A 27,686-nucleotide genomic window follows, 5' to 3' on the forward strand; every position below is an offset into this window, starting at 1 on the left:
TTATCCGATTTTGTTACTTCATTTAATTTTTTATAATCGATTACCATTCGCAATTTCGGCGTACCGTCTTCATTTACACCTTTTTTTGGTACAACCCAAATTGGTGAATTATATGCGCTCTTACTTGGCCTTATTATTTTATCTTCCATCATTTTTTTACCTCTTCGTTTATGAAGGAATTAGCAGAAAGAGGATATGGGTATTGTTTACTCCATATAGGAGTTTCAACAATTGTCGTTATTTCCGATTTTATATCCGTTCGAAACGGTAAATTCATATTTATTGAAGAATGTATTTTATATATTTCATTTCTAATTTCATCTCTTAAATTTTCAATTTCATCTTCGTTTATGTCGGTATTTCCTTCGACTGGCGCTTTAGAGAACTTTTCCTCTAAAGTAATTTTGTTTACATAGTTTTCCTCTTCTATATTGCCGGTATTATCATCGGCTGGTGTTGTAGAACTTCTTTGTTCCACAATATATTTTTTATTTAATTTGCCGGTATTATCATCGACTGGCGTTGTAGAACTTCTTTGTTCCACAATATATTTTTTATTTAATTTGCCGGTATTATCATCGGCTGGCGTTGTAGAACTTTTTCGTTCCACAATATTTTTTACATAATTTTTACTTCTACTCTGCTGGTATAAATCTTCAGCTGGCGTTGTAGAGCTTTCCTGCTCCACAATATTTATTTTTTTATATTTGCCGGTATTCCCGTCGGCTGGCGCTTTAGAAGTCTTTGCTTCCAAAGTAATTTCGTCCTCCTTTACGATCTTTAAATTATCCTTACTTTTCTGATGCTCATATTCGCACCCTAAGCTAAATATATCCTCCTCTTTTTCATTATTTATTATTAATTTCTTTTTTTCCAAGTTAATCACAGCATTAATGTCGTTCAAAAATTTGTATCCTATTAATAAGTCTGCTTCCAAATTTTCAATTTCGTAGAATATTTGTTTTTTACCGAATAATGTGATAATGTGATAATAGCGTATTATCGAAAAGCCATTAATTGTTTTTACTCTTTTTTGTATATCCAATTTATTTTTATTTTTGTATATTCCTGATTTAATATAGCAACTAGTTGCTCCTGTATCTATTAATATTTTAAAGTTTTGACCAGTAACCCTGTCATCTAGAAATATATATGGCAGAGTTAATTTTGGCCTAAAAAATGATCCTCCTTAATATTATTAATGCGCTGTGTCTTAGTCGGTGGCTGCACATTCTGTTGTGTACTTCCATGTGGCTTTTTTTCCAAATTGTTTTGATTAAATGTTGTTGGCTTTTGCAACATACGGTTGCGTGTATGGATGCTTGAGTCGACATCTATTGGTGTAGGTCGTGGTTGGTTATTCTGGCATCCCATTCTTTGGTTATAATTCCTTTGTGGTTGGACTTGTGGGAACCGTAAATTATTATTAAAATTACCATTATTGAATCTGTTGTTAGAAGTATGTTGCCTGTTATTATTGTTGGGATTTGAATAGTTTTTTCCAAATTGTAATGCGAACGCTGCTCGCATATTGTTGGATTCTAATTCTTGTGCTTTTGCTAAAGCATTTGGTAAGTCGCTTGGCGATAGTGAAAATAAAATGTTTGCTAAGTTTCCGTTTAGCCCCGTTATAAATGTGCGTAAGGCATCCCGCCTATTTTTAGCATTAAATTCTTTAGTTACGGCGCTATCTGATCCGTAAGTCATTATGGTTTTATTTATTAGCAAGGTTAATTTCTCATTAACCTTATTATAATATTCAATTATAGAGTAATTGCCTTGACGCAGAATACTCATTTCTTGCTCGATTATATGAGCTGGTCGCTTATCGGCGTAAGCGAAATCTAATCGTGCTAATATAGCATCAAAATTTAGGACTGTTCCGTGGTTGGACAAGATGTCATTAGCATCGTGAGTGATTTTATTTCTTAATATAGTTAATGCAGCAAAATACCTACGGCTGCCTCTTATGTATAAGCTCATTGCGTTGTTAGCCGATTCCCTCCAGCTAACAAATTTATTTTGCTTTCCCCCAAATTCTGGTAAAGATTTTATTACTTCTAGGGATTCGTCACAGCGAATCTCTGAATTTATTTCTTTAGGTTGGTAATCTGTTATTGTTGTAGACTTCGTTAAGTCTTCTATTTGCCTGCGCATTTCAGATATTTCTAATCTGAGTGATGCGTTCGTTGCCGCAATTAGTCTTGCGACTAAAGTCTCATTTTCGCTACTTAAAGGCATTTTTGATAAATTAATTTTTCTTTAAATATGGGCAATTTTAATCCTATCGACTTCTACAAATCTTTCAAGATTTCTAACTATTCTGTCTATTTTGTTATAGTCCAAGTCAGTTGTTTTATTTTTTTTATTTTTATTTTTTGATCCTTTCTAGGAAAGGAGACTCTTTTATTCTGGAGGGTCTGAAGTTCAGAATCGCAGAATTGAGTTTTATTATAAACCGGAGGGTCCCCCTTGCGGTGGTGAATCGCGGTTTTTTTTTTTAATATTTTATTATTTGGCTGGTCGAGCATTCAATGATTCTTAATAGTTTAACTTAATTGCTAAAATTGATTGTCTTATATATTAATGTACTAATATATTTGATAAATATGGATAATTAAATCTTACTCCTTCTTCTCCTCGTCTTTTGTGGTGTGTTGTAATTTCCTTAGTCCTTGGTTTCCCTCGATGGCTACGCCGCTGCTTGACGTGCAATGCCTAATGATGTTTTTTTTGTTTTTTAAATATTTGTATTTTGTGATTTACATAAGTCACTCTTTACTTTTTTATTCACTGTTCATTTTTTTTTAATTTATTTAAAAAAAAGATTTTGTTCTTATTTATTCTGCGATTGTCACAACACAACAAGCAATGAAGTTTTTGCTCACTTTACTTCAAGTTTGGTTTGGCTTTTCTCCCTATTCTTGGGATACTTGTTTTTTCTTTTTAATTTTTAATGCGTTATTCACATATGTACTACCTCTCGCATGAGGTTTATGTACGTTTACCGGTTAGTGTTCACTAATCGCGACCGTTATGGTTCTAGGGATACATTTCTCTCCCTTTATACGACGAACACGTGCCTTAACGTTGGGCGCCAATTAACTTCCCTTGTGTGGGAAGTATTAAAAAAATATATTCCGTTCCGCTACGAGCGGTAGAAATTAAACACAAGTGTTGGTTTGAGTGACAATATATGGTGCGCTTTGATCATCAAGATGATCACTCAATACGCTTGCCGATTATACACTGACTTTTATTAGTAAAAGCACTTATATTTATATTCTTATAATTCTATGCTTATTACTAAAGATGCTTTGGCATTACATTAAGTGATGAAATGCCAGAGCATTGGATTTCCAATTATTCTCATTATCAAAACAAATAATGGAATATTGGATTTTGCTTACTTATCAAAACAAGTGATATATTGATTTCTTATTAATTAAAGTATTCTGCTGACCAAGCAGTAATACTGTGAGAAGATACAATTTGTTTACATTTATCGTTAAGTATTTGTGTGGCTGCTGCCGTTAACTTGCATGTGTTTATGTCTTCATATTCATATTCATCCATTGATATATTTATGTCTCTTCATATTCTTGCGTATGTGAGACAGAGAAAATAATGTATTTTGTACACATTTCCGGTGTCAAAATGAAACAAAATATAAACAAGCAAAACGAAATCCTTCGTTGGGAGTCTCTTCATATTCTCTTCTTCGGCATATATGCCTTGTCATCATATGCCGTAAATACATATATTTCTGTCTCTTCATATTCTCGGTTAGAATATGTGAGAGAATTGTAAACAATGTTAAAGTTGCGAGGCGAATTCCGACCTTACATACAATGTTAACAAATTTTTTGTTCTCTGTCTATACTTTTAAGTTCTCTGGTTCTTGCAAATTTGTTTACATGCACACATAATTACATATGTATGTACGTGAATATGCGCGACCGAAATGTCGTAAATTTGGCAACGCGGTGAGCCTTCTCTATATTATACGTTCTCTGCGTTCGCCTTGCCTGATCACACTTTTCGTTACGCGTTCGCCTAATCACACTTTTCGTTACACGTTCGCCTGATCACACTTTTCGTTACGCGTTTGTCAGCTTACTCCCCAAGCCAAGCGCGCCTAAAGAAGTTTTACTTCAAAAAGCTTAGGTATTAACTAGTAATGTTGACTTATATACATCTCTTCGTTGTTTTTAGTTTTTCTTTTCCTGTAATTGAAAAAAAAATATTGGAATTAAAATGTCAATAAAAGCTCGCTTTTAAACTTTCTAAATTTTCAACAAATCTCTAATAAAAGTTCGAGTACGCTTAGCCTCATTGATTAATTTGAAATAAAATTTGAGGCTTCTTTGGGAGCGTGTTGCATTTGTCTAGCTCCCAGTACACATCTCCATCTATTTTTCAGAACACCATTTGTTCTCTCCATAATATTACACGTGCGTGCATATACTCGTACTTCGTTAAATTTGCGTTCTGAAGATCTTTCTGCTGTGGATCGGTGGGTGTTAGCAGCCAAGGCCCTAGTGGATAGACTATGAAAAAAAAATAAAATGTATATACATATTTAATGACTAAGATTAAGGTTTAATATAGCAACAAAATATTTCTTGTGCCACGCATATATTCCTGCTCCATTGAAGTTCTTAATTTACTTGTATTCAAAATTAGTAAATCATAAGAGGCTCCAGGATGTGTAGCGTTAACATACCTTATTTTCATTTTATCATCACATACTTTCAGATAAATTTTTATTAACAAACATATACACACAAGAAAATTTCCTTATGTTACCAGCAAAACATTCATGCTAAAGAATTCTTTTCTGTTGTAGTATGTATACGTGCTTATTACTTTTGGAATATATAATTTTGGCTTGCTACCATTCATGCAAACAATGATGCCAGGGATATAACATTTTTGGTAAAAATTCAAACTTTTTTTCTGCATATTCTCTTTAATAAGCCACGCTTTCCATTAATTGCAGAGACTTGGCTCAAATTCGTGCAATACTTCAAAAAGAATTTCAATGAAGCTGGATTGTGATAAACCACCATCCATCTGCCTGCCCACACCTTTCTGATAGACTCCACCAAAAAATTGCAGAGAAGCTGATAGTTTACAATTGTATTTATTGCAAAATGTTTTCTCACCATTGACAAGCCATTTTGTAACACTACCAATAAGTGTTAGGGGTATTCAGACCAGCTTTGTTAATTCTTTAGTCGTTACTCGATAGTTTTTTACGTGGGTTTTGTTTTTGTAAAATTAACAGATTATCGTTTTACCGAGCAACGAAGTACTAGACTGGCAAGCATGACAGTTTTTTCGTTGTTTGGTAACATCACTCAGCTGTTTTGTTTGCGTTGTTGCCTCAAAAGTTAACTTAATTCACTGCAAAAAAAACACATTTGCTGTCTACTACAAATGAGTTTCTGAAAATTTTTTCAAAAGTAAGTATACCATATAATTAAATCAGCTGTTTTGAAAAACAAATTTACACCCGCTACTGATGTACAGCAAAAAGTATGTTAAGTGTTTTAACGAAGTATCAATTAACGAACTACCATATTAACAAGTTCCGTTTGAATACCCCTATTGAAACGTAGGGTTGTTAGTTCTTTATTACTGCTTTAAACTAACTATAAATTTCTGGAAAATTTTTTATGTATTTCTTAAATAAAGCAATTCATGAGAATCGCTTTTATCTCTTAAATTCCTTCGGTAAATCCTTTAAGCCAACTGTGGCTGGAATTATTTTCCTCCTCCAATATACGAAGTCGCAAGTATACTCTATTCAGTTTTATATAACCTATTAATTTTTTTTAAATCTAAATTCATCAACGAAGTGCACAACAGTTTAATCGAAATGCGAGCACAAGTCTTCATTTACGCGAACTTCGTGACATTTTTCATTCGCGTGAAAAGAAAAGTACATGGGAATGATTTATTCACGCGATAAGGCTGAGCATTTATTTCAAATAATGAAAAATGTTAAAAAAAATTATTTATCTAATTCTCAAACGTAATTTAAATAAACAGAATGAATTGATTATAAACCCACTTTTATTATGCAATTTCAATGTCATTGATTTTAATTTCTTTTTCATCTTCTGAGTCAAAGTTATAGGATAGTCAAATAAAGATTGTGTATATGATTCTCGCTGTTCCTCAGTTAGCCTGCATAATAAAAAAAATTAGTATAAATATAAAATTGCCCATGTCGCTGGAACCAGTAGGAATATTCGAATGAAACAAAAGACAAAATACTTGTTATACATATATTAAAATATACATTTCAAAAAAAAAATCATAGAAATCGGTTGAATAAGCATTAAAAAAAACGCAAAATAAGGTCCCGGGTACAAACGTATCCCGGGTGTGTGTTTACGTGGTATTTTCTGGGTGCGTGTTCAAGGGCTAAATAAAAAATGTCTAACCCTAATAATTTGATAAGTACTAAGGAATACAACCCCCGCTGTACCAAAAGGACCTTTCGGTTCTGGCAACCAAATTTCGCCAGAATCGGCACATTTAGTTAAAAACATTGTAACTCAGATATTACAGGCGGACGGACAAAACATAATAGAAAATATTTTAAATAATGGAACGAACCAAAATATTACAGACCAAAGAATAGACGATGGATATAAGGACAACATGAATTCCCGATGTAGTGCGATCACTACGAAAACTTCCATGGAACGCTTCCGAATTTACCTTCTTGAAAAAAATTGTCGAGCAGATTATGTGGATATAGGAACCCTACGAAAAGGCGCACGACGATACTTTGGCACATTAAATGTAATAAAAATAAAACTATAGGGAAAATAGCCAACTAGAGCAGTATATCACGCCTTTGAACAGCTTTGTTTGTTTATTCGCAGCTATCTTCCTCAACAAAATTGGTTGTATGGAAGTAGCAGAAAAAGCAATATATCTTTTTAATAAAAACTATCATGCTAAACCCCTTGGCACATTTGTCAAAGGACCTTCCTAGGCTTCTCTGCATCAGAGAACCAAAAAGCCTACCAGAAGCTCTTTACTTTTGCCTAAAATCAGAAAATCAAAACATCAGAGTACACATCATACTAATTACCAACATCAACATCCTAGACAACAATATCAATAACAGAAAATTCTTCCAACTCTTAACCATTTCCTCAAGCCAAATAACGACCCGAATTAACTTTCATACAAAAACCAACTAAAATATATAATCCTTACTGCCAACAACGCTATATCCAGTATATCAGCAACATGGTTATTGATATGAACTTAAAAATGTACAACACTGGATTTCAGTGTTAATAGTTGTCAACCCCGTCGAGTACAGACGTGCATTAATACTCGGTATTGTATAATACTTTATTTTAATAAGTAAATAATAATTGTAATGAATTATAATTAAATAAATACAAACACAACATTTATTGGCGACGAGGATTTAAATTCATCATCTGAGCTTATTTCAATGAAAAAGCAAAGTGCCGTAGCGTAAAATCGTCAAAATGACAAACGGCAGCCTTATACAAGCGCTAGTGTAGCAGCAACAAAGATTCGCAGCATCGTTGCTCGAACAGCAGAAACAGTGGATGCAATCAATTCAGCAGTCCATGTTCAACGCTGACGGTCCAAATCGTATAAAAGAAGCAACAGTGGTTCCACCGTTCCACGCATTTAATAAAGACCATCAGAATTGGGAATCCTACCTGGAGCAACTTTCTCAACATTTCATGGCGTATTCGGTAAGCAGTCCAGACAAGCAAAAATCGTTTTTTCTATCATGGGTCGGTATGGAATTGTTCGAACTTTTAAAGAATTTATTCGGCGTTGCAACCCTGCAATCGCAAACATACACTCAGTTGACAGACAAATTAGCGGAACATTTCCAGTCGAAACATCATGTAGTCGCAGCTCGTTATGAATTTTTTAAGCGAGAAATGAAGCATATGCAAACGCACCGTGAATGGGTTGCCGAACTTCGGGGAATTGCAAGGGAATGTAAATTTAATTGTTCCGCTATTAATTGTTCCGCAAATTTCGTAGATGAAATGATTCGCGATCAAATCATACTGAACACACCATTCGATCAAGTCCGCGCAACCGCTCTTCAAAAATTACAACCATCATTAGAAGACGTACTCTTAATAGCTGAAACATACGAGACAACAACAAAAACAGTAGCAACCATCAAAGAGAATCCGAATTCATCCACCATGCAGGTGAACACAATGCAGACACGCAAAAATTGAAAAAAAAACAACTAAAGATCAAATGAGAAGAGAACAGAACGTAGATGCTAACGTAATGAAACAAGTGAAATTGAAGTCGTGTGCAGGTTGTGGCATTTCGCACAATAGGAAACAATGTAGATTTCGCAAAGCTATATGTAATAAATGTGCCAAAAAGGGACACATTGCCGCAGTTTGTATGTCAAATCAGAGCAGAAGTATTAGAAAAAGCACAACGATTCCAGAGCGAAAAGGGAATCAAAACAAACAAGAAAATGAACAATATGTTAGTACCTTGGATACAGTGAACATTGTTAATGGCATAATAGAAGTTGAAGCAAATAAAAAGTGTATCAATTTAGAAATTTTTAACAAAGTAATACAGTTTCAATTAGATTCGGGCGCAACCGTTTCAATAATCAATTTAAAGACGTATAACATATTGAATAGACCGAAATTACAAAAGTGTATAAAAACATTATATGCATTTGGTCAGCAGCCCATTCCAATATTAGGTGAATTGCACACTAAGGCAAAGTGTGGAAATAAACAAAAGCGTGTTGCTGTTGCTGTTTATGCAATAAATACGAAACAGTATTTGACAATACAAATACGTGATAAAACATTTTAAAGCAAGTATACGTATGCCGACCACTGCCATACCAAAATTTTATAAAAGCAGGCAAATACCGTTCGCGCAAATGTCAAAATTCCGTGAGGAAGCAGATAGGCTTATTCACACTGGAATTTGGAAACCAGTTAAATTTAGTAACTGGGCGTCACCAATCGTCTTAGCACCAAAACCAGATGGGTCGGTAAGAATATGCGGTGGTTTTAAAGTAACAATTAATTCACAATTAGATATTGAGCAATATCCATTGCCAACACGAGAGTCGCTATTACATACAATACGACACGGTACACATTTTTCGAAATTAGATTTAAAAGATGCTTTACAGATGGAGATGGATGAAGATTCCAAACAATTAATGGTAGTCAATACACTTTTAGGATTGTTCCAGTATCAACGACTTCCATATGGTATTGCCAGCGCACCCGCAATTTTTCAGTGTTATCTCGAACAACTCCTCAACGGTATAGAAGGATGTGGAAATTATTTGGATGACATTATTATAACCGCACCGTCATTGCAAGAACATGTAAATCGAGTAGAACAAGTAATAAAAATTCTCGAAGACAACGGTATCAAGTGCAAAAAGGAAAAATGTTTCTTTTTGAAGGAAGAAATTGAGTACTTGGGTAGAAGAGTAAGCGCTAAGAGAATCCTTCCAGACTATTCAGGCATTCAAGCAGTTAAGCAACTGAAACCACCTATGAATATAACGCAACTAGAAGCTTTTATAGGTAAAGTGAATTACTATTACAATTTTATTCCGAATTTTTCTCAGTTAGCCGCTCCACTAAATAAGTTACGCCGCAAAAATGTACATTTTACATGGGGCTCAGAGCAGCAACAAGCTTTTAAAGCTCTTAAATTACATATAATAAATGCTACGCAGTTAGCACATTTCAATGAACAATTACCAACTACGCTAGCAACCGACGTCTCATCTTTTGGCATTGGCGCCGTTCTTTCGCACATTTATCCTGACGGAAATGAACGTCCAATAGCATTTGCATCTAAAACTATGGATAAGCATCAACTTAAATATAGTCAAAAAGAAAAAGAAGGTTTAGCAATAGTGTTCGGAGTTAAGAAGTTCCACCAATACTTATATGGGAGAAAGTTTTTGCTAATTACAGACCATAAACCGCTCATAAATATTTTTAATCCAAGCAAGCATCTAACGCAAATGACTTCGCACCGTATTCAGCGTTGGGCCATCATACTTATGGCATTTCAATTCGATATCTAGTATCGTAATACACACGCACATGGTAATGCGGCATGCTACAATGTTACACACATACAATTACCAATAAATGCTAATATTATTCATAAGCACACAGAACGAGACGAAATACTACGTAAAGTTAAAGATTTTGTTAAAGCAGGTTGGCCTACACAACTATCGCCAGGTGATAACGAAATTAGACCATGTTTTCATCGGAGATTAGCTTTAACTCTTCACGAAAATCTTCTCTGCTTACACGCAAGCGTAAAACGTATTGTTATTCCAAAATCATTACAGCAAAATATTATAGAACTCTTACATGATGGACATTGGGGAACCGTAAGAATGAAGCAATTAGCACGACATCACGTTTGGTAGCCAAACATCGATAACGACATAGCCAATGTGACACGTCAATGTGAAATTTGTAAAATTGGCAATCCAGCTCCTATACGTCAATACCTTAGTTGGCCAGAAGCGAAAGCACCATGGGAACGCGTTCAAATCGACTTCGCAGGCCCTATATTCGATTCTATGTGGCTTATATAATACTATACATTCTTTAAAATCAATTTTTGCCATAGAAGTTTTACCTAATACACTGGTTAGTGATAATGGACCTTAGCTAACATCCGACGCATTTCAACAATTTTGCAAGTTACATGGTTTCATCCAGCATCTAACGGACTTGCGGAGCGTTTTGTCCAAACATTTAAAACCGTAGTTCGAAAAAATATCAACGAGGGTCTATCCATCAGATGCGCCGTAGTCAAATTTTTAACTACTTATCGTTTTACTCCTAATTCCAATGGTATAACACCTGCTGAACTTCTCCATGGTCGTGCAGTTCGTACTATATTAACTCAACTTTTTGAGACACCAGCACAGTCAAAATCTAAGATCGTAGACAAATACAAATTTCAACCTAATGAACTAGTATACGCTAGAAACTTTGCGAATGGAGAAAAGTGGATCAAAGGGAATATAATTCATCCGATTGGAAAAATGATGTTTTTTTTGGTAAAGTCAAACATAGGTACCATAAGACGTCATATTAACCAACTCAAACCAAGATCAAACGCAGAAGGTAATAACAAAACATCCAGCATAATACTCCCAGACCAATGGATACCTGTACCTGAATCGACATCCACATATTCAGCACCGGTCATGTTGCAAGACAAGTTAAACATACAACCAGATATATCCACACAAATACCCCATTTTAATGACCAAAACAGCGCACCATCGCAATTAGAGGAAAACGTTGCAGAAGATCAGAATTCAAACAATCCGATTCGTAGAAGCAACCGATCGCGACAACAGGTTACTCGTTTCGCAGCTCCTGATTTTAGAAATAAATAAATTAGTTTATAATTAAGAGAGGGATGTGATATGAACTTAAAAATGTACAACACTGGATTTCAGTGTTAATAGTTGTCAATCCTGTCAGTTTGTAAGACTTTGTAAAATGCAACTTCCTTCTTCTGGATTGCGCTACCGTCGAGTACAGACGTGCATTAATACTCGGTATTGTATAATACTTTATTAATAATTGTAATGAATTATAATTAAATAAATACAAACACAACAGTTATCATAACCAAAATCTATTAAACTAACCACCAAATAATCCTCCTCCAAAGGCCACCAAAACCATCTCAACCAATGGACGTCGACGTTACCTTAAAAACAAACGCTATCAATTACGTCAATAGACCAAATCCCAAATTAACTATCAAACGACCATCCTATTTTTCAAACAAAAATGAACTGAAACCAAAGGTCAAAGAAACTTCAATGTAAATTCAAACTTGAACCTTCCAGCGAACGAAATTACTAATACAACAATGACTACCAAAACAACGAATACAACTATGACTTTTCCGATACAACATAAACTGACGAAAACGAACAATCGCTAGACCTGGCATATTATATGTCCATTTTTTAGATTAAGGGGTCAGTAGGGTAATCTGGCCTGTTTTTTGAAAATTTTTTTTTCATAGAAATTTTTATTCTACAATAGAACTTTTTCCACATATCATGAGATATATGGAGGAGTGTATAAACAAATTTTTTCGGATTTTTTTGATGACATATGTCGGAGAAATAGCTGGGTGAATGAGTTGCATTTTTTCACTAGCGGACACGATTTCTCATGTTTGGATCATCTGAAACACAAAAACTCAAGGTTTTCTTAAAAAGTACGTGAGTGGTTATCGTTCCTACTAGAAAAAGTTTTGATAAATAAAAAAGTAAATTATAATAAATATTGGGTTGTCAAAAAAGTTTTGCGGTATTTTTGCTAGTTGGCGCTGAAAGCGCGTAGTTCTAGTTTTATTCGTCGCATCGGGTCATGCTATACCTTTTTGGAAAGCTCATTTCACGCGTTAACACGTGTTTGATTGATTGTCGATTTGATAAGTCGTGAGTTATAGCGTCGCAAACATGGAGCAAAATAAAGAGAAAACACGGAATACGTATTTTACAGTACTACTACGATAAAGGCAAAAATGCATCTCAAGTCGCCAATAAAATTTGTGCAGTTTATGAACCCGATACAGTTTCCATTTCCACCGCACAACGATGGTTTCAACGTTTTCGTTCTGGTGTAGAGGTGGTCGATGATGCGCCACGCTTCGGACGGCCTGTTAGAGGTGTCAAACTATCGATGGGACTATCGATAGTATCGATTTTTTTTTTTTTTTTTTGACTATCAATGGGCATTGATAGTTTTTTTTTAACTTTTGAAACTATCGATGGTGCGGCTATCGATAGTTTGACATCTCGCTCATTACTATGCATTGTGAAATGACGCCATCGAGTCAGTTTGCTTTTTTCGTGTTATTAAAAATAAATATTGTGGTCAAATTAGTATAAGTTGCAATAAAGTACTAAGCTGTAGATTTGCATAAGTGACGGTTCCTTCCAAAATGGAAATCGGGGACAGCAATTCATCAGGTGGGTACATTTCTTAAAAATGATTTCTCATACTAAGCGCCTTTTCGTACGCAGATGCGCCAGCGAACAAAAAACAAAAAGTTTCGGATGTTTGGAAGCATTTCCAACTAAATGCTGACAAAAAAATGCATTAAGTGCCAAAAATTATATAAAACTAGTGGAAATACATCCAACTTAATGGACCACCTTAAGCGTGCTCATCCTCTGCACGCCGAGCAGGCGAAGCCCGGCGGCACATTGAAGAATTTTTTTAAAAAAGATGACATCTGCGGCAATAATTCGACGCGGAAAGCAGACATCGATTTGGCGTTGGCAAGAATGGTTGCTATAGATGTACAACCATTTCGTATTGTCGAAGATCAAGGATTTAGAGAGCTCATTCGGTGTCTTGATCCTCGATATGAACTACCATCTTGAAATACCATTCTGAATGTTTATATACAAAAGCTTTATGAAAATGGTAAAACTAAATTACAGGCCATTCTTAATGAAATTGAAAGGTGTGTGGCCCAAGCGTCTATGTTGCTGGAAAACGAATTGGTTGAAATCAACAGAATTGCAGCATCGTCATCGAATGACAACAGGGAGGAACCGTCGGCATCAAAAAGCGTTAAAATTCCACAAATTTATGAGTTTTTGATAGAGAAACTATCCAGCAAAGTCAAATCCAACAGAGCGGATGCTATCATCACACTACGCGAATACACTGAAAAACCCAATGAGCCGCTAGATGTAGACCCATTGGAATACTGGAAGGTAGCAATGACATTTTGTGTAACGCTTATATAAACAAACATTTATCTCAATTTCAGACTAGATCGACTGAAATGAAGTCAATGCAAATCATGGCATGCAAATATTTATGCATTCCGGCAACTTCAACGGAGTCTGAGCGTATGTTCAGCAAAGCTGGAGAATTAGTCTCAGACAGACGAACAAGACTGAAGGAAAAAAATGTAGATATGTTGTTATTTATCAACAAAAATCACAAAATGTGCTAATATTGATCTCTTTAAAACCACTGAGTGGCTCTTTGATCTCCGTTTTAACGTAAACTTAAGCTTTCAACTTATGTTGTAAATTAATTTATTAATGTTTTTTTTTTATTATAAAAATAAATATGAGTTATTTTGTTCTTGGAAAGACAGGTTTTTTGTAATGCAAAAGATTTTTTTTTTCAAAATATTTTTTATGAACCTTTGAAGTACGATAGTACTATCGAATAGATAGTATCGATAATTTTTTTTTTTTTACTATCGATGAGTATTGATAGTTTTTTTTTTTAACTTTTGAAACTATCGATGGTGCGACTATCGATAGTTTGACACCTCTACGGCCTGTTGCAATAAAATCGCTGAATTGGTCGAAATAGACCGGCATAGTAGCAGCCGTAGCATCGGTCAAGTGCTGGGCATGAGTCACCAAAATTCATTTCAATTTCAATAAAAAAAAATCAATAAAAATACCGCAAGACTTTTTTGACAACCAATATATAGGGACGATAGTCAGGCGTTTTGTGAACATTTAAAAAAAATTAAGCAAATTCGACCAGAATCATGTCCGCCAGTTTAAAAAATGTGTTTAATTGTTGAAGTGTGCACTCCTAACGCTCCGAACGTCGAGCGGTATAATTTTTTTTTTCTTTTTCGAAACCTTCTAATGGTAAAGTTGGTTTCTACATTAATTCTAAGGGTATAAGGGAGCAGAACATGCAAAACAAAAAAAAAAAAAAATATTACCCCACTGACCCCTTAAACAGCTCTTCATTATTTTATTTCAACTGCAAAACGAAGAGTGGAGAAATTTTAAAAATTCTCTTTGATACAGGTTCCAAAAAAAATTATATACAATCAAATTTAGTACTAAATCCCAAAGAAAACAAAAACCCTTTTTACTCGAATTCTATCGGTGGGAAAATACACATTACCCATCACACGTTCCTAAATCTTTTTAGTATCGAAGAATGCAAATTAATTTTTTTGTTACTAACTTTTACAACTTTTCACGCAATTCTTGGAAATGATAGTTTAAAGGAATTATCACCAATAATACATATTAAAGATTGTTTAAATGAGTTAAGCATCCACCCACTTTACCGGAAAAAACTGGCGCACACTAATAATACAGCTTAATTCACCACAGCTGATGACTCCATATCACACCACTATTGAGAGAGCAAGCGGCCACCACACTAATAATACAATACCACTCAACACAACTCACCACACTTCTACATCAATCAACCCACTCAACCAAAAGACTGGGAAAAGGGATAGCGAACACATTCGATATACTATATTCTCTCACTCATACGCTGCGCCGCGATAACATCTCACACTCCTCTGCGGTTATCCAATCTCAATCCTGTGCGCTTTAATTGGAGTCGTCCACGATACTTCAAGTAATCGATCCATCAGCAGCCACCGGACTGCATTCGTTTTTTATACATTCGTTCGACACACTGCTCACATCAACGTCCGTTTTTCGCGTCCCGTCCCGATACAGTTTTGAACATCGACAGCAGCGATCTATCCTCATCTTCAACATTCGTTAAAATTCGCTAAATAATCGAAACATTTAATTTTAAGAAAAGGAATATTTGTAAAACGTGAAATACTTCTTTAATAAATTATTTTGTACACTATACACTTTAGTGCTGCGGTATTTTTATTCCGAATGTGATTATCAATTTAATAATTTAATTATTACCACAGAACAAATAGAGACACATATGTATCTATTTGGTACAAAATTAAACAAAGATAATTTCATGATTGTAACAAAGAAACATAAAATTCAACTCCATCAATATATAGCCCAAGATGTTCACTCCGTTCAAACCCGTGACGAACATATGAATAGTTCAGAAGAAAAACGAAATTAAATAACTTGTACAAAAACAACATATTTTCAGAACCTAACGAAAAACTTTCGTATCGAAGAAAAGTAGTAGCGGAAATTAGAACAAATTCAGATACACCAATAACTATATACAACATCATAGCCATATCCTGCTAGTTTAATATAAGAAGTAAAAAAACAAATAAACTATTAGAGGACAGCATTATCAAAAAATCAAGATCACCATACAACTCACCAATGTGGGTTGTACCCAAAAAAGACCATGCATTAGGCGAAAACAAACGTTCAGATTAGTTATTGATTACAGAAAGCTAAACACAACTGCTGACAGATATCCAATACCGGAGATAAATGAAGAATTATCACAATTAGGAGAAAACCGAATGTTTGCAATAACGGACTTAAAAAGCAGTTTCCATCAAATTCCTCTTAAGAAATCAGAAATCAATCATAATTCTGCTTGGTGGCGAAGAAGGTAGAATGTCAAAAATACAATATCCTGATTATGAAAAAGGAATGCTTGCCATTTGTCCGACTGATTTTAGATGAATCTCCAAGGACTTATGGTTGTCACCGCAAGTACCTTTTTTTGGAACTAAGTCAACACAAATAACTATAACTTTGGAAATTAAAATTTTTTTTTGAAATTTTCGTGACTTCAAGTCAACACATTCTATAATAATGTCATATTACTACTTTTGTAAAATAACACGATTTAATAGTAAAAAAAAAAAATTGTAATGACAGCTGATCGCACAACCTAATTCCTGTCGTAGAAGTACCCATAAATGTTTTCGAAAACCAATTTTGGATGTCTCTACATACCATAGATATATGTATAATAATTAAACAAACATTTTCATCAGAAAACTTTAACTCATTCTTTAAACGTTACTTAAACCCTTCGGTGAAAAATAAGATATTTACTGGCGAATAAGACCTGTAATTTGAAAAAATACTCAATTCATTTTCCTAATTACAAAATTCGATATACTTATAAGAAATTTGATGACATTACAAACGAGGGCATTCAAAACGAAACAATATTAAAAGAACATAAACGCGCACACAGTAACAGAGACCACAATTATAAAAAACCCATACAAAAATGTTATTTTTTAAATACTCGTATAGAAGCTATAATTAAACAATACAAAATCTGTAAAGAAAATAAATGCGATCGTCATCATAATATATCACATTTACTTGAAACCCCTATTTTACATAATCTTGGTGAAATAATTCATATATATAGAGAAAAATTTTGTACTTACCGCAATAGACAAATTTTCGAAATACGCTCAAGTTATATCAATAGAACCAAAAGCAATAGAGGATATTAGAGAACCCTTGCGACAAATACCTGTTTCCGTTCCTTTGGTGTACCGAAAACCATAGTTATAGATAATGAAAAATCTTTCAACTCAGCTCAATACAATTTATGGTCGAAGACCAACTTGGTATTAACATTTTCAAAACACCCCGCTAGCAAAGTCAATGGACAAGTCATAAGATTTCACTCCACGCCTTCTGAAATTATATAGATATGTATAGAAAAGAAATCCTAAAAGAACACAAATACTGTGTTGTATTCGTAGAAAAACGACGAACAGTACACAAGAGAAGACATAGCTACATATTTTTCTTTATTTTAATTTTACAGATTTTTGATACATTTGGTGTATGCTCACCTTAGAATAATAGACTATACAAATTCACAACTAGCAACATTTAGTACAGGACCAGTTAAAATCCAAACAGGAACATTCCGACTGATACACAAAGTGTACATAGAGGATTGACAGAAAGCAGTAAACGATTTAAGTAATACAATTAAAACTAAAATTAGAAAAGAGAATCCACTCCTTCCTATTCTCTTTAACGATCTAAAACTGACACAGACCTATATACTTAAATAGACTAATGTCGGTATTCTGCGTGAGACGATTGTCTCATGTCTCTAATAGTGACTATAGTAATTTAGTGATTCTGTTAGTCAGGAGTCTCATTTTGGTATTCTGGCAGTTACAGTATAGTAGTATACTGTAAAGTAGTATACTCTATTTGCCAGAATACCAAAACGAGACTCCTGACTAACAGAATCACTAAATTACTATAGTCACTATTAGAGACATGAGACAATTGTCTCACGCAGAATACCGATATAAAACCAAAACGATTTAGAAAGTCAAAAAACGAAATAGGAACAGTCTGGAAACGGATTGCGGGAAATCCTGACCACGACGTCCTAATAACACTAGAGAAACATATTAATAACATTATTGAAAATAATAATGAACAAATAACAATTAATAAAGTAATTCTCGACAGAATTAATAATATTTCTACAATATCAAACAAAAGTTTAAAAGAATTACAAAAAAAATGAAGTTATACAACACAATCTTGCTATTGAAATCAAATGTAAATTAAACATAATAAAAGAAAAGATAATCAAAATAGAGTATGCAATACATTGGACCAAAGCCGGCACAGTTAATTCTTATATTTTGTCAAATGAGGAATTATCTACATCTTGTATTAAAATATAGATTTAGAAAAATAGTTTTGCATTGAATAATATTGAAGAATCACTCGAATTATCAAATGTTAAACTTACTTAAAAACTATTTTGTTATACATTATTGAAATACTATTATTCAATAAAGACCTTTGTGAATCTATTATTGTAAAACCAATAAAATTAAAAAGAAATATAAAAAGACATGTGGCACTCGGGGACTGCGGCGGTAAAGCTATTGCATAGCGTTTTGTATCAACTTATGCAATTATAATTATTTATTTATTTTATTCATGCAGTATTTCTTTTTCTTTGATATTAATTCAATGTATGTATATACAGTACTCACTCATTTTCTTTCACGACTTTTTCGTGACTTTCTTCATTAATAATAAATTCACTTTTTTCATTTATATTCAAAACACTTTATTCACAAATTTTACAAGTACAGCTATTCACTGTTGTACATAAATACCTATACACCTATGTATATACTTTCTCATAAACAGCTGCTTATGTATTCGTCCGATTTCGGATCAGCTCGTCTCGATTCGTGCGAGTTTCGTAGAGTCGTACAATACGTCTAATTGCACGCACACAACGCCGTGTCGAAGACTGCCGTACTGAAACGACGTTAGACCAGAGAATGTAAAGTATAGAGAAGGTTCAAATTGAATTCTGTATGATGTTCGATTTGGCGGCTAACAGAGCCGATAGAATCAAAGTAAGGAATTCGCTGTTGTCGCTGCTATTTAGCAGAATTGAGCACGTGCAGTGGCAAAAACAGAGATAAAGAGATCCCCAACTCTCCTGTCACTGGAAATGTGAGAGCCGCTCACCTACCGAACTTTGACAGTTGACTGGATTGGTAAGGTTTAAGGAACGGCCAGATTGAAATTATTCCAAAAATTTATGTGAACGGAGGAATTTGTTGCCGTCGTTCAAGATCCCTAATAAAAATTTAAAGCAATGAAAATCAAATAAAATGTGAAATTTAAATATATTTCATGAAACGTTTTGTAATTTAATGCATAATAGAATTAATTTTCTACTACAAATCATTAAACTAGAATAAATAGAACTAATAGGCTTAACCAGGCGAATGGTTAAGTATTAAAAGATCGAAAGTCAGTTGTTTTAATATACCATAAAATCAAAAAAAGGAATAAAGTAGTTCTGCCATATATTAAAAGTCCAATATATAATAATTTGCAATCGTAATAAATGTTGGTTATTTTAATTTAAAATGCCCAAAAATTTTTATTTTGTTCGATCTGACCATAATGGAAATTGTTATAAAAACGCTTATTTTGAGGCGCTCTCACACTGGAATAAGTTGGGCATCCCATTATCCCTGGGCAAAAATATATGTAAGACGACTGAAATCATGCCAGAATAAATAAAGAGTAATGCTTTGAAGAAAAATATACAAAGCATTCTCTGTGTCACATATGCGTGATTATTTTGTATTATATGAACCATTGTTTTCTGGAAAATGGTAAAAATTTTAATTATTTTTACAAAATCGGGAAAAATTAGGAAACGTTATTTTAATTTTATTTTTTTTCTTTAATTTAATTTTTTAATTTTTAAATAAATAAATATTTCAAATAAATTATATTTATTTCGACTATTAAAAAGTGAATAAGAAAATTGATGACCTTCATGAAATATGCATATTCGCATTATTTCGTTATCATTTCCATACTTGTACCAATAGAATTTCTATGACACATGCATATGTACATATAATATTTCTTTAGCACATTTGTCTGTATGTTTACGAAAGCAAATACGAGCCATACACATATGTACATACATTCATAATAACAAGTGTAGCACACTTCTTTCGCATCTCCGTTGTCACGGTCAACCAATGGCCGAAACTTGCGTTTTGTCAAAGAGTCAAGTGCTGAACACATTGAGCACGACAGACTGCAAGCGACATCTGTCAAATATTAAAATACACACGTTCGTAGGGACACAGTTATGTAGTTGTGCAGCTGCCTCAATACCTGTGTTCCTAAGAACGTGTGTATTCTAATATCTGTCGCGCTCATTGGTTCAGCTCTTGTGTGATGATAGAAAATCCAAGCTGTGCCGAAAAAAATAAACGAATGACCGCCTATTGACCTCTTCTCTTCCCGCTGTAACAGCTTCGCCTACAAACTAGCGTAAATATGTATGCATATTTATGAGCTTGCATACATATCGACGCAGATTTTTGTGAGTCACGGAAAAATATTTTAGAATGGACAAATATTATAAATCGACAACTCCGTTGTTGCCACTTTTCTGACTTCTTTCTGTGAAGAAGCATCAGAAAGTTGTTCAATTTATGATTTTTAGCTTTTACCATCGTAGCGAAAAGACGGTTGTAGGCAAAGGCATGCTCGGGGAGATGTTACGGCGCACATTGGTTTCTGCTAGTGCATACTGCGGCTAAAAATATAAGGAGTTGTCGCAGGACAATGACATTTGGTACATCATTGTTTTGGATTCCAATCAAGAAAAAAATGAAAAAATTTTTTTAAAAAATTTTATTTTACGCCCACCTCCCATATAAGCTGAAACTTAATTTTTGACCTACAGCACTGATTTTTGGTACATAGCATTTTTATGACATTATATATGTTGGTGTTAAATTTCAATAATATCCGCCCACTTTTACGCCCACCTCCCATACAACTAAATTCTCTTTTATTAAGTCTCTTTTTAGCAAATTTTGTACATCTGCGTGACATTCTGACATTGTTTGTTTTCAAGGGGGGCAATTTGGGGCAGCTGAATTTTTTTTTATCGTTTAGCTGAGACTTCAGGCTTTAATTCGGTATATGTATGTCGACAGCGGTAGACAGCGCTAAAAAGATGCACCACTTTGAATTTGAAGAACATTGAAATTTTGTCGACCAAATTATGTTGTTCCACAAAATTTTTTATGCATTATTTTTTTCAATGGATTTTGATGCAAATTTTTTCTTTGATACATATTATAAATAAAAATAATAACGAAGTTCAATAGTTGTTTTATTGTATCAATAATTTGACTTTTGAGTAAATTTTTTGCTAATTTTGATGCTCTCTAAATTCACCAACTTTGGGTATTTCTGGACAAAAAACTAATGCAGATAGAATCCTAATACTTTGGGAAAATAATGTACAGATAGTTGGTAACAAACTGTGAAATTTTCATTCAAATCAGACAACATGAAATTTTTGAATTTCGGCCACAGATATCCCAATGTGCGGCGTCTGTTTTTATGAATGAAGCGAGTAGAATTTGCACCTGCGTTTATGAATGAAATCGTTTTTGTTATTAAATTTACTACATTTGGGCTTCGCCAAATTGACTTTTGATGCTTCTGCTATTTGAACAAATTGTTGTTTTTGTAGAACAATGCTTCAATTTTTTGTTGGTGACATATTCACATGTGTACGCATGTGTATGTATGCATGCTTGTGCATTATTTGTTCGGAAGTGTATACAAATATATGTATGTAACGGGTGATTTTTTTGAGGTTAGGATTTTCATGCATTAGTATTTGACAGATCACGTGGGATTTCAGACATGGTGTCAAAGAGAAAGATGCTCAGTATGCTTTGACATTTCATCATGAATAGACTTACTAACGAGCAACGCTTGCAAATCATTGAATTTTATTACCAAAATCAGTGTTCGGTTCGAAATGTGTTTCGCGCGCGTGTTTTGTTCAGCGATGAGGCTCATTTCTGGTTGAATGGCTACGTAAATAAGCAAAATTGCCGCATTTGGGGTGAAGAGCAACCAGAAGCCGTTCAAGAACTGCCCATGCATCCCGAAAAATGCACTGTTTGGTGTGGTTTGTACGCTGGTGGAATCATTGGACCGTATTTTTTCAAAGATGCTGTTGGACGCAACGTTACGGTGAATGGCGATCGCTATCGTTCGATGCTAACAAACTTTTTGTTGCCAAAAATGGAAGAACTGAACTTGGTTGACATGTGGTTTCAACAAGATGGCGCTACATGCCACACAGCTCGCGATTCTATGGCCATTTTGAGGGAAAACTTCGGACAACAATTCATCTCAAGAAATGGACCCGTAAGTTGGCCACCAAGATCATGCGATTTAACGCCTTTAGACTATTTTTTGTGGGGCTACGTCAAGTCTAAAGTCTACAGAAATAAGCCAGCAACTATTCCAGCTTTGGAAGACAACATTTCCGAAGAAATTCGGGCTATTCCGGCCGAAATGCTCGAAAAAGTTGCCCAAAATTGGACTTTCCGAATGGACCACCTAAGACGCAGCCGCGGTCAACATTTAAATGAAATTATCTTCAAAAAGTAAATGTCATGAACCAATCTAACGTTTCAAATAAAGAACCGATGAGATTTTGCAAATTTTATGCGTTTTTTTTTAAAAAAAAGTTATCAAGCTCTTAAAAAATCACCCTTTACATATAAGTATATATGAATGTATGAACAAGCAGATTAATGCGCGAGTTAAGGAACGTATTTCTTATAATAGTAACAAACAACAGAAAACACAATAAAAAATGTCTTTATGTTATCTGTGTGAGAGGTGTGTTTTGTAAGCATTTTTCGCTGTCAAAAGTGAAACAAAATATAAACAAGCAAAACGAAATTCTTCGTTATGAGTGTAATCATGGGCATGCATACTAGGGTGGGTCGATTCTGGACTTTTTTCGATTCGGGATTTCTAATAGTGCCGAAAAGTTGCCTTAGTACTTCCCTTAAAAGGCCATGTGATAGCAAACAAATGGGGAAAAGGACGCAAAAAAAACCTCCCACGAGCTAACGGTAAAAACGGTAGTCGACCTGACTAGCGAGGGAAGAGGAAATATCCTAAGGATGCTAAAGCGAAATTAACAACGGAGGAAGACTGGGTCAACGTAGGACACAGAAGAAAGAGAATAAGAAGAATGCAAACACGATACAACGTTTTCGACCCGATGCACGAATTAAAACACTAACCAGAAACCATAGTGGAAGTGCGGGATCTGGACGAAATCACCACAAAAGAGAACATAAATGAACCGATCCATGCAAAAGTTAAACCTTTCTTTAACGTGGCATCTGTAAAAACCATCAGAACGGCTTATGCGGGCACCCAAACAGCAGTGCTAAGTCTTCCTGCGCAAGAAGAAAAATATTTACTAAAGGCCCAAAAGATTAAGATCGGCCGATCAATCTGAAGAATAAGGTAGAAGGTCAACTGAAGAAGTGCTTTAGGTAATTTGGAAGAAATTTTATTAACTTCTTCAGCTACTACATACTGCCAAGTATTCTGCTTGAAAAAATACGGGAAAATACGGGACGAACTTGTGAAAGATGCTACGACAACTGCACCAAAGATATATGCGGGGCAACTAACCAGAGAGGAAGAACAATACTTAAAGCCTTCGCTGTGCTAGACATTGTCCTACTGAATGTTCTACACATATGGAATAAAGAACACCTTTGAAAAGAATAGCGTGGCTCCGTTATTGACGTATCTTTTGCTAGTAGAATATTAATCTGTTCAACGGTCTGGACCTAGAAGGTGAGGCCTTCAGCCCATCCAACAATCAATACGGCTTCCGCAAAAAACAGTCAACCGTTAAAGCAATTGAGAAGCTCACAGGTATTGCGAAAATACCACAGAAGGAGATATATGGATGTTCAGCAACAAAAAATACTGCGCATTCCACAAGGTTCCGTATTGGGTGCACTCTTATGGAATTTCCTACACTTCCCGCTGCCTAAAGAAGAAGAACCATTAGCGCATTCCGCACGGTCTCTCATGAAGGCGCTGGTACTATAATTGAGATAATGCCGGCAGACATAATGGCTTGAGAACTGAAGCGGATCTATGATAAAAGCATAAGCAATAATCTGTCAAGAGCGTAAAGAGGAAAGCACTGCGACATAGACTTTTACATGACGCAGTTTCTAATAGAACACGGATGTTTCAGAGAGTACCTGCATAGATATGGTCAAGGAGTTACTTGCTTTTTCTGTGATAGCAGTAGCGAAAATGCAGAGCATATATTTTTCTACTGCCCGAGATTTACAACAGAGCGGCAGGATCTGGAGATGGAAGTGGCAGGCCGAATAACACCGGCTAATATAGTGTCTTATATGCTGCAAACGAGACAAGTATGATATACAATGGAGAGGACTACCGCTCTGATACTGCAAGATCTGAGAAGAGGCGAGCAAAAAGAAGCAGCGAAGCTAGACTCGTGAATAGCGAGCTGATGACGTAAGCCAATAGGCAAAGCTGGCCCTGCAATTCAATGCTTAGCGGTGGTCCAGCTGGCCTTTCCACAAAGCTACAGATGACAGAGTTAAGGGCTTAGTTCACAAACGTACTGTTTTGCAAGTTCAATATAGTAAGATAATACTGATTAGACGTGGTCCCGAATGAGGTGTACTTTTAGCGAACAGTATGAATCGTGCATACTGCATATTACTAAGTATTGGTATTTATGGAAGATTCCCCCTCTGGACACAAAAAATAAAAAAAGATGTGGTGATCTTGTACCTGTACTGAATCTTATCATGAATACGCCGTGCTGTTTTAGCTGAAATGATATGTGCTGTTTTTAATTACAACAATCAGATTGATTATAGTATGTACGGATTCTAATGCATGAAAACATCCTATGATTATTCACTTTCCTGTGTACCTTCTGAATAGCCAACGTGTTTATTTTAGGGGAGCGAGTGTACTGGAAAAAGCAGCGCAACTACCAGCTACATTGACCTCTTTTTTTAAATAATGTGAAACTGATACATTTGCGTTATATATACATCCTGGCATTTTCCAAACAGATGTAATTGGAAGAATATATACAATGCATCCAAAAAATGCTCAGTGTTTTTATTTGCAATTGTTATTAATTAACGCTAAAGACCCAAAACAATTTCACGAATTAAAAACAGTCAACGCCCATTTGTGTAAACATATCGTAGGATATCTTGCATTTGTTGGAGGATGATGAACATGAGCTGATCCAGCTCATCCACAACTAATAGCATTGCTATTTGCCATTATATTATCAACATGTACGCCATCAAATCTAATTGAATTAATGAACAAATATAAAGATTATAGGCAGAAGATATTTTAATTCAAATGCGTCATCACGCAAGAAATACTGATTTGTTGATTTACTTGGAAATGTACAAAGACAATAATTTAAAAATAAACCTTTGAAAACAATTGGGTATGACCGCACCAAATCGTGAGATGAATGATTTGTTTGATTGTGAATTGCAACGTGAGCGGAAAATCAGTTCTAATGATTTTCATTTATTTGTACAATCGAATATAACTGAACATTCAGCAAAAACATGTACATACATATATGACACAATCATGCAAGCCGTTTCCAATAATGCAAGTGGATTACATTTCTTGGTGGTAAAGGCAAAACGTTCGTTATATCATTGATTTTAGCGAATATTTGATCGGAAAAGAAAATTGCATTGGCACTTGCATCTTCGATAACACAGTAGAACAGCTAATCTGGGGGGTGAGAAATTCCAAGTCTGGGTGATGGTTATTTTAATAAATATTGCCTAAAAAAATGTATAAAAAAGGCGATAAATGACACTTTTTTGAATAAAAACAAATAAAAACAAATAGAAATTGTAATTCTTAGTTTTTCTAAATTTGTTTCATCAAAATCGGACAAGTGGTTCGCGAAAAATCATCAAGATAAGGAAAAAATTTAAAAGGTCATAAAAAAAACTGACACATACGAACGCCAAACCCTTTGAGGGTTTTACTATACTGACCTAGTACCATCACCCTGACTTGGAATTTCTTACCCCCCAGACAATAATCCCAAAAATGTTCCACAGTGTAATTGCTGCTATATTATTAGAAAGTGGTCGGACCACACACTCGGCATTAAAATTGTCATTGCATGTACATACATATAAGTGATTGAAACTCCAACTAGCAATATTTCGAGAAATTCTGCTATGGCAAAAATTCAGCGATTAACGTCAATTATCAAATTTTATGGGATGTTTTTATGGGATGAGTATTCAATGGCGAATAAAAAATCATCAGAAACAGTTAATCGAATAATGCAAGATTTACGTGGTAATCAAAAGCTTTTTGGTGATGCTTTGATATTACTGTCAGGTGAAACATTGCCTGCTGTTCCTCGATCAACTCCTGCTGATGAAATAAATGCTTGTTTAAAGTCATCAGCCTTTTAGAGATATGTACAAAAATTTACATTGAACATTAATATGCGTATTCACCTATAAAAAAATCCAGCTGTCTATGAGCTTTCAAAACAATTCAAAACAAACGGATTGATCACTATATACGTACTGAAAAATTTTTGTACAATTGCAAAATCGATAGATAAATTCATTGTATGTGTTTATCCGACTATTCTTCAGAGTCATAAAAATCATGATTGGTTGAGATAACGTGCCATTTTAGCACCAAAGAACATTATTAGCAATGCCACTAATTTTCAAATTTAAACGAGAGTGTCAGGTGCTGTTACGACATATAAATCAATTGACAGTGTTATGAATCAAGATAAGACAATGAATTATCCATTAACCTTTGAATTTATTGGAACTGGCTGGTATGCCACCGCATTACTTGGATCTGAAAGTTGGCTCTTCGATTACATTATTGCGAAAAATTAATCTACCAAACCTGTGTAATGGCACCAGATTAGCAGTGATTACCAAATTTGATTGGAGCTACGATCTTAACTGCAAAATCAAAAGAAGTTTGTTTGATAGAGCGTATCCCTATGATTCCAACTGCTATGCCATTTCAATCCAAACGATTACAAAATCCTGTACTTTTATCATCTGCGATGACCATCAACAAGGCCCAAGGGCAAATACTTAACGTTTATGGGGTGAATTTGGAGGGATTATGTTTTTCACATGACCAACTTTAAGTTGCCTATTTAACAATACAATGAGACACTTCAAACGACATCTTTTGCTGCTACAAATACGAGTATTATTAACTCTTGCAAGCTGTTGCTGTTGAGAGTGAAAAAGCTGTTACCAAATTTGATTCAAGCTACGATCTTAACTGCTAAATCAAAAGGAGAAGTTTTGGATACCGCGAATCTCTATTCCAACTGATATGGCACTTCATTATTAAAATATATTTTGGTTTGACCAAAAGAATTTGATGTTAAGAAAAAAAATTATCATTTCACTTTATATGTAGTGGAGTACATACCGGGTCGCTAGTT

General features: G+C 34.5%; 2 protein-coding genes across 9 annotated transcripts in view; one reads left to right on the top strand and one right to left on the bottom strand.

Moving 5' to 3' along the window:
* Positions 1-27,686, top strand: part of LOC125776636 (uncharacterized) — a 502,262-nt gene that overhangs the window by 469,214 nt on the left and 5,362 nt on the right. The window lies entirely within an intron of this gene.
* Positions 1-27,686, bottom strand: part of LOC109579336 (cholesterol 7-desaturase nvd) — a 202,416-nt gene that overhangs the window by 32,813 nt on the left and 141,917 nt on the right. Inside the window, exon 6 of one of the 8 annotated variants that reach the window (XM_049450087.1) lies at positions 4,273-4,550. The exons of the other annotated variants lie outside the window; for them this stretch is intronic. Coding sequence (XP_049306044.1) covers positions 4,340-4,550 — 211 coding nt within the window. The 3' untranslated portion in view covers positions 4,273-4,339. Of the gene's footprint in view, positions 1-4,272; positions 4,551-27,686 lie in introns of those variants that run through there. 8 annotated transcript variants of the gene reach the window in all.

This window comes from Bactrocera dorsalis, chromosome 2 (genome assembly GCF_023373825.1).
Source record: "Bactrocera dorsalis isolate Fly_Bdor chromosome 2, ASM2337382v1, whole genome shotgun sequence".
In the NCBI taxonomy this organism is placed as follows: domain Eukaryota; kingdom Metazoa; phylum Arthropoda; class Insecta; order Diptera; family Tephritidae; genus Bactrocera; species Bactrocera dorsalis.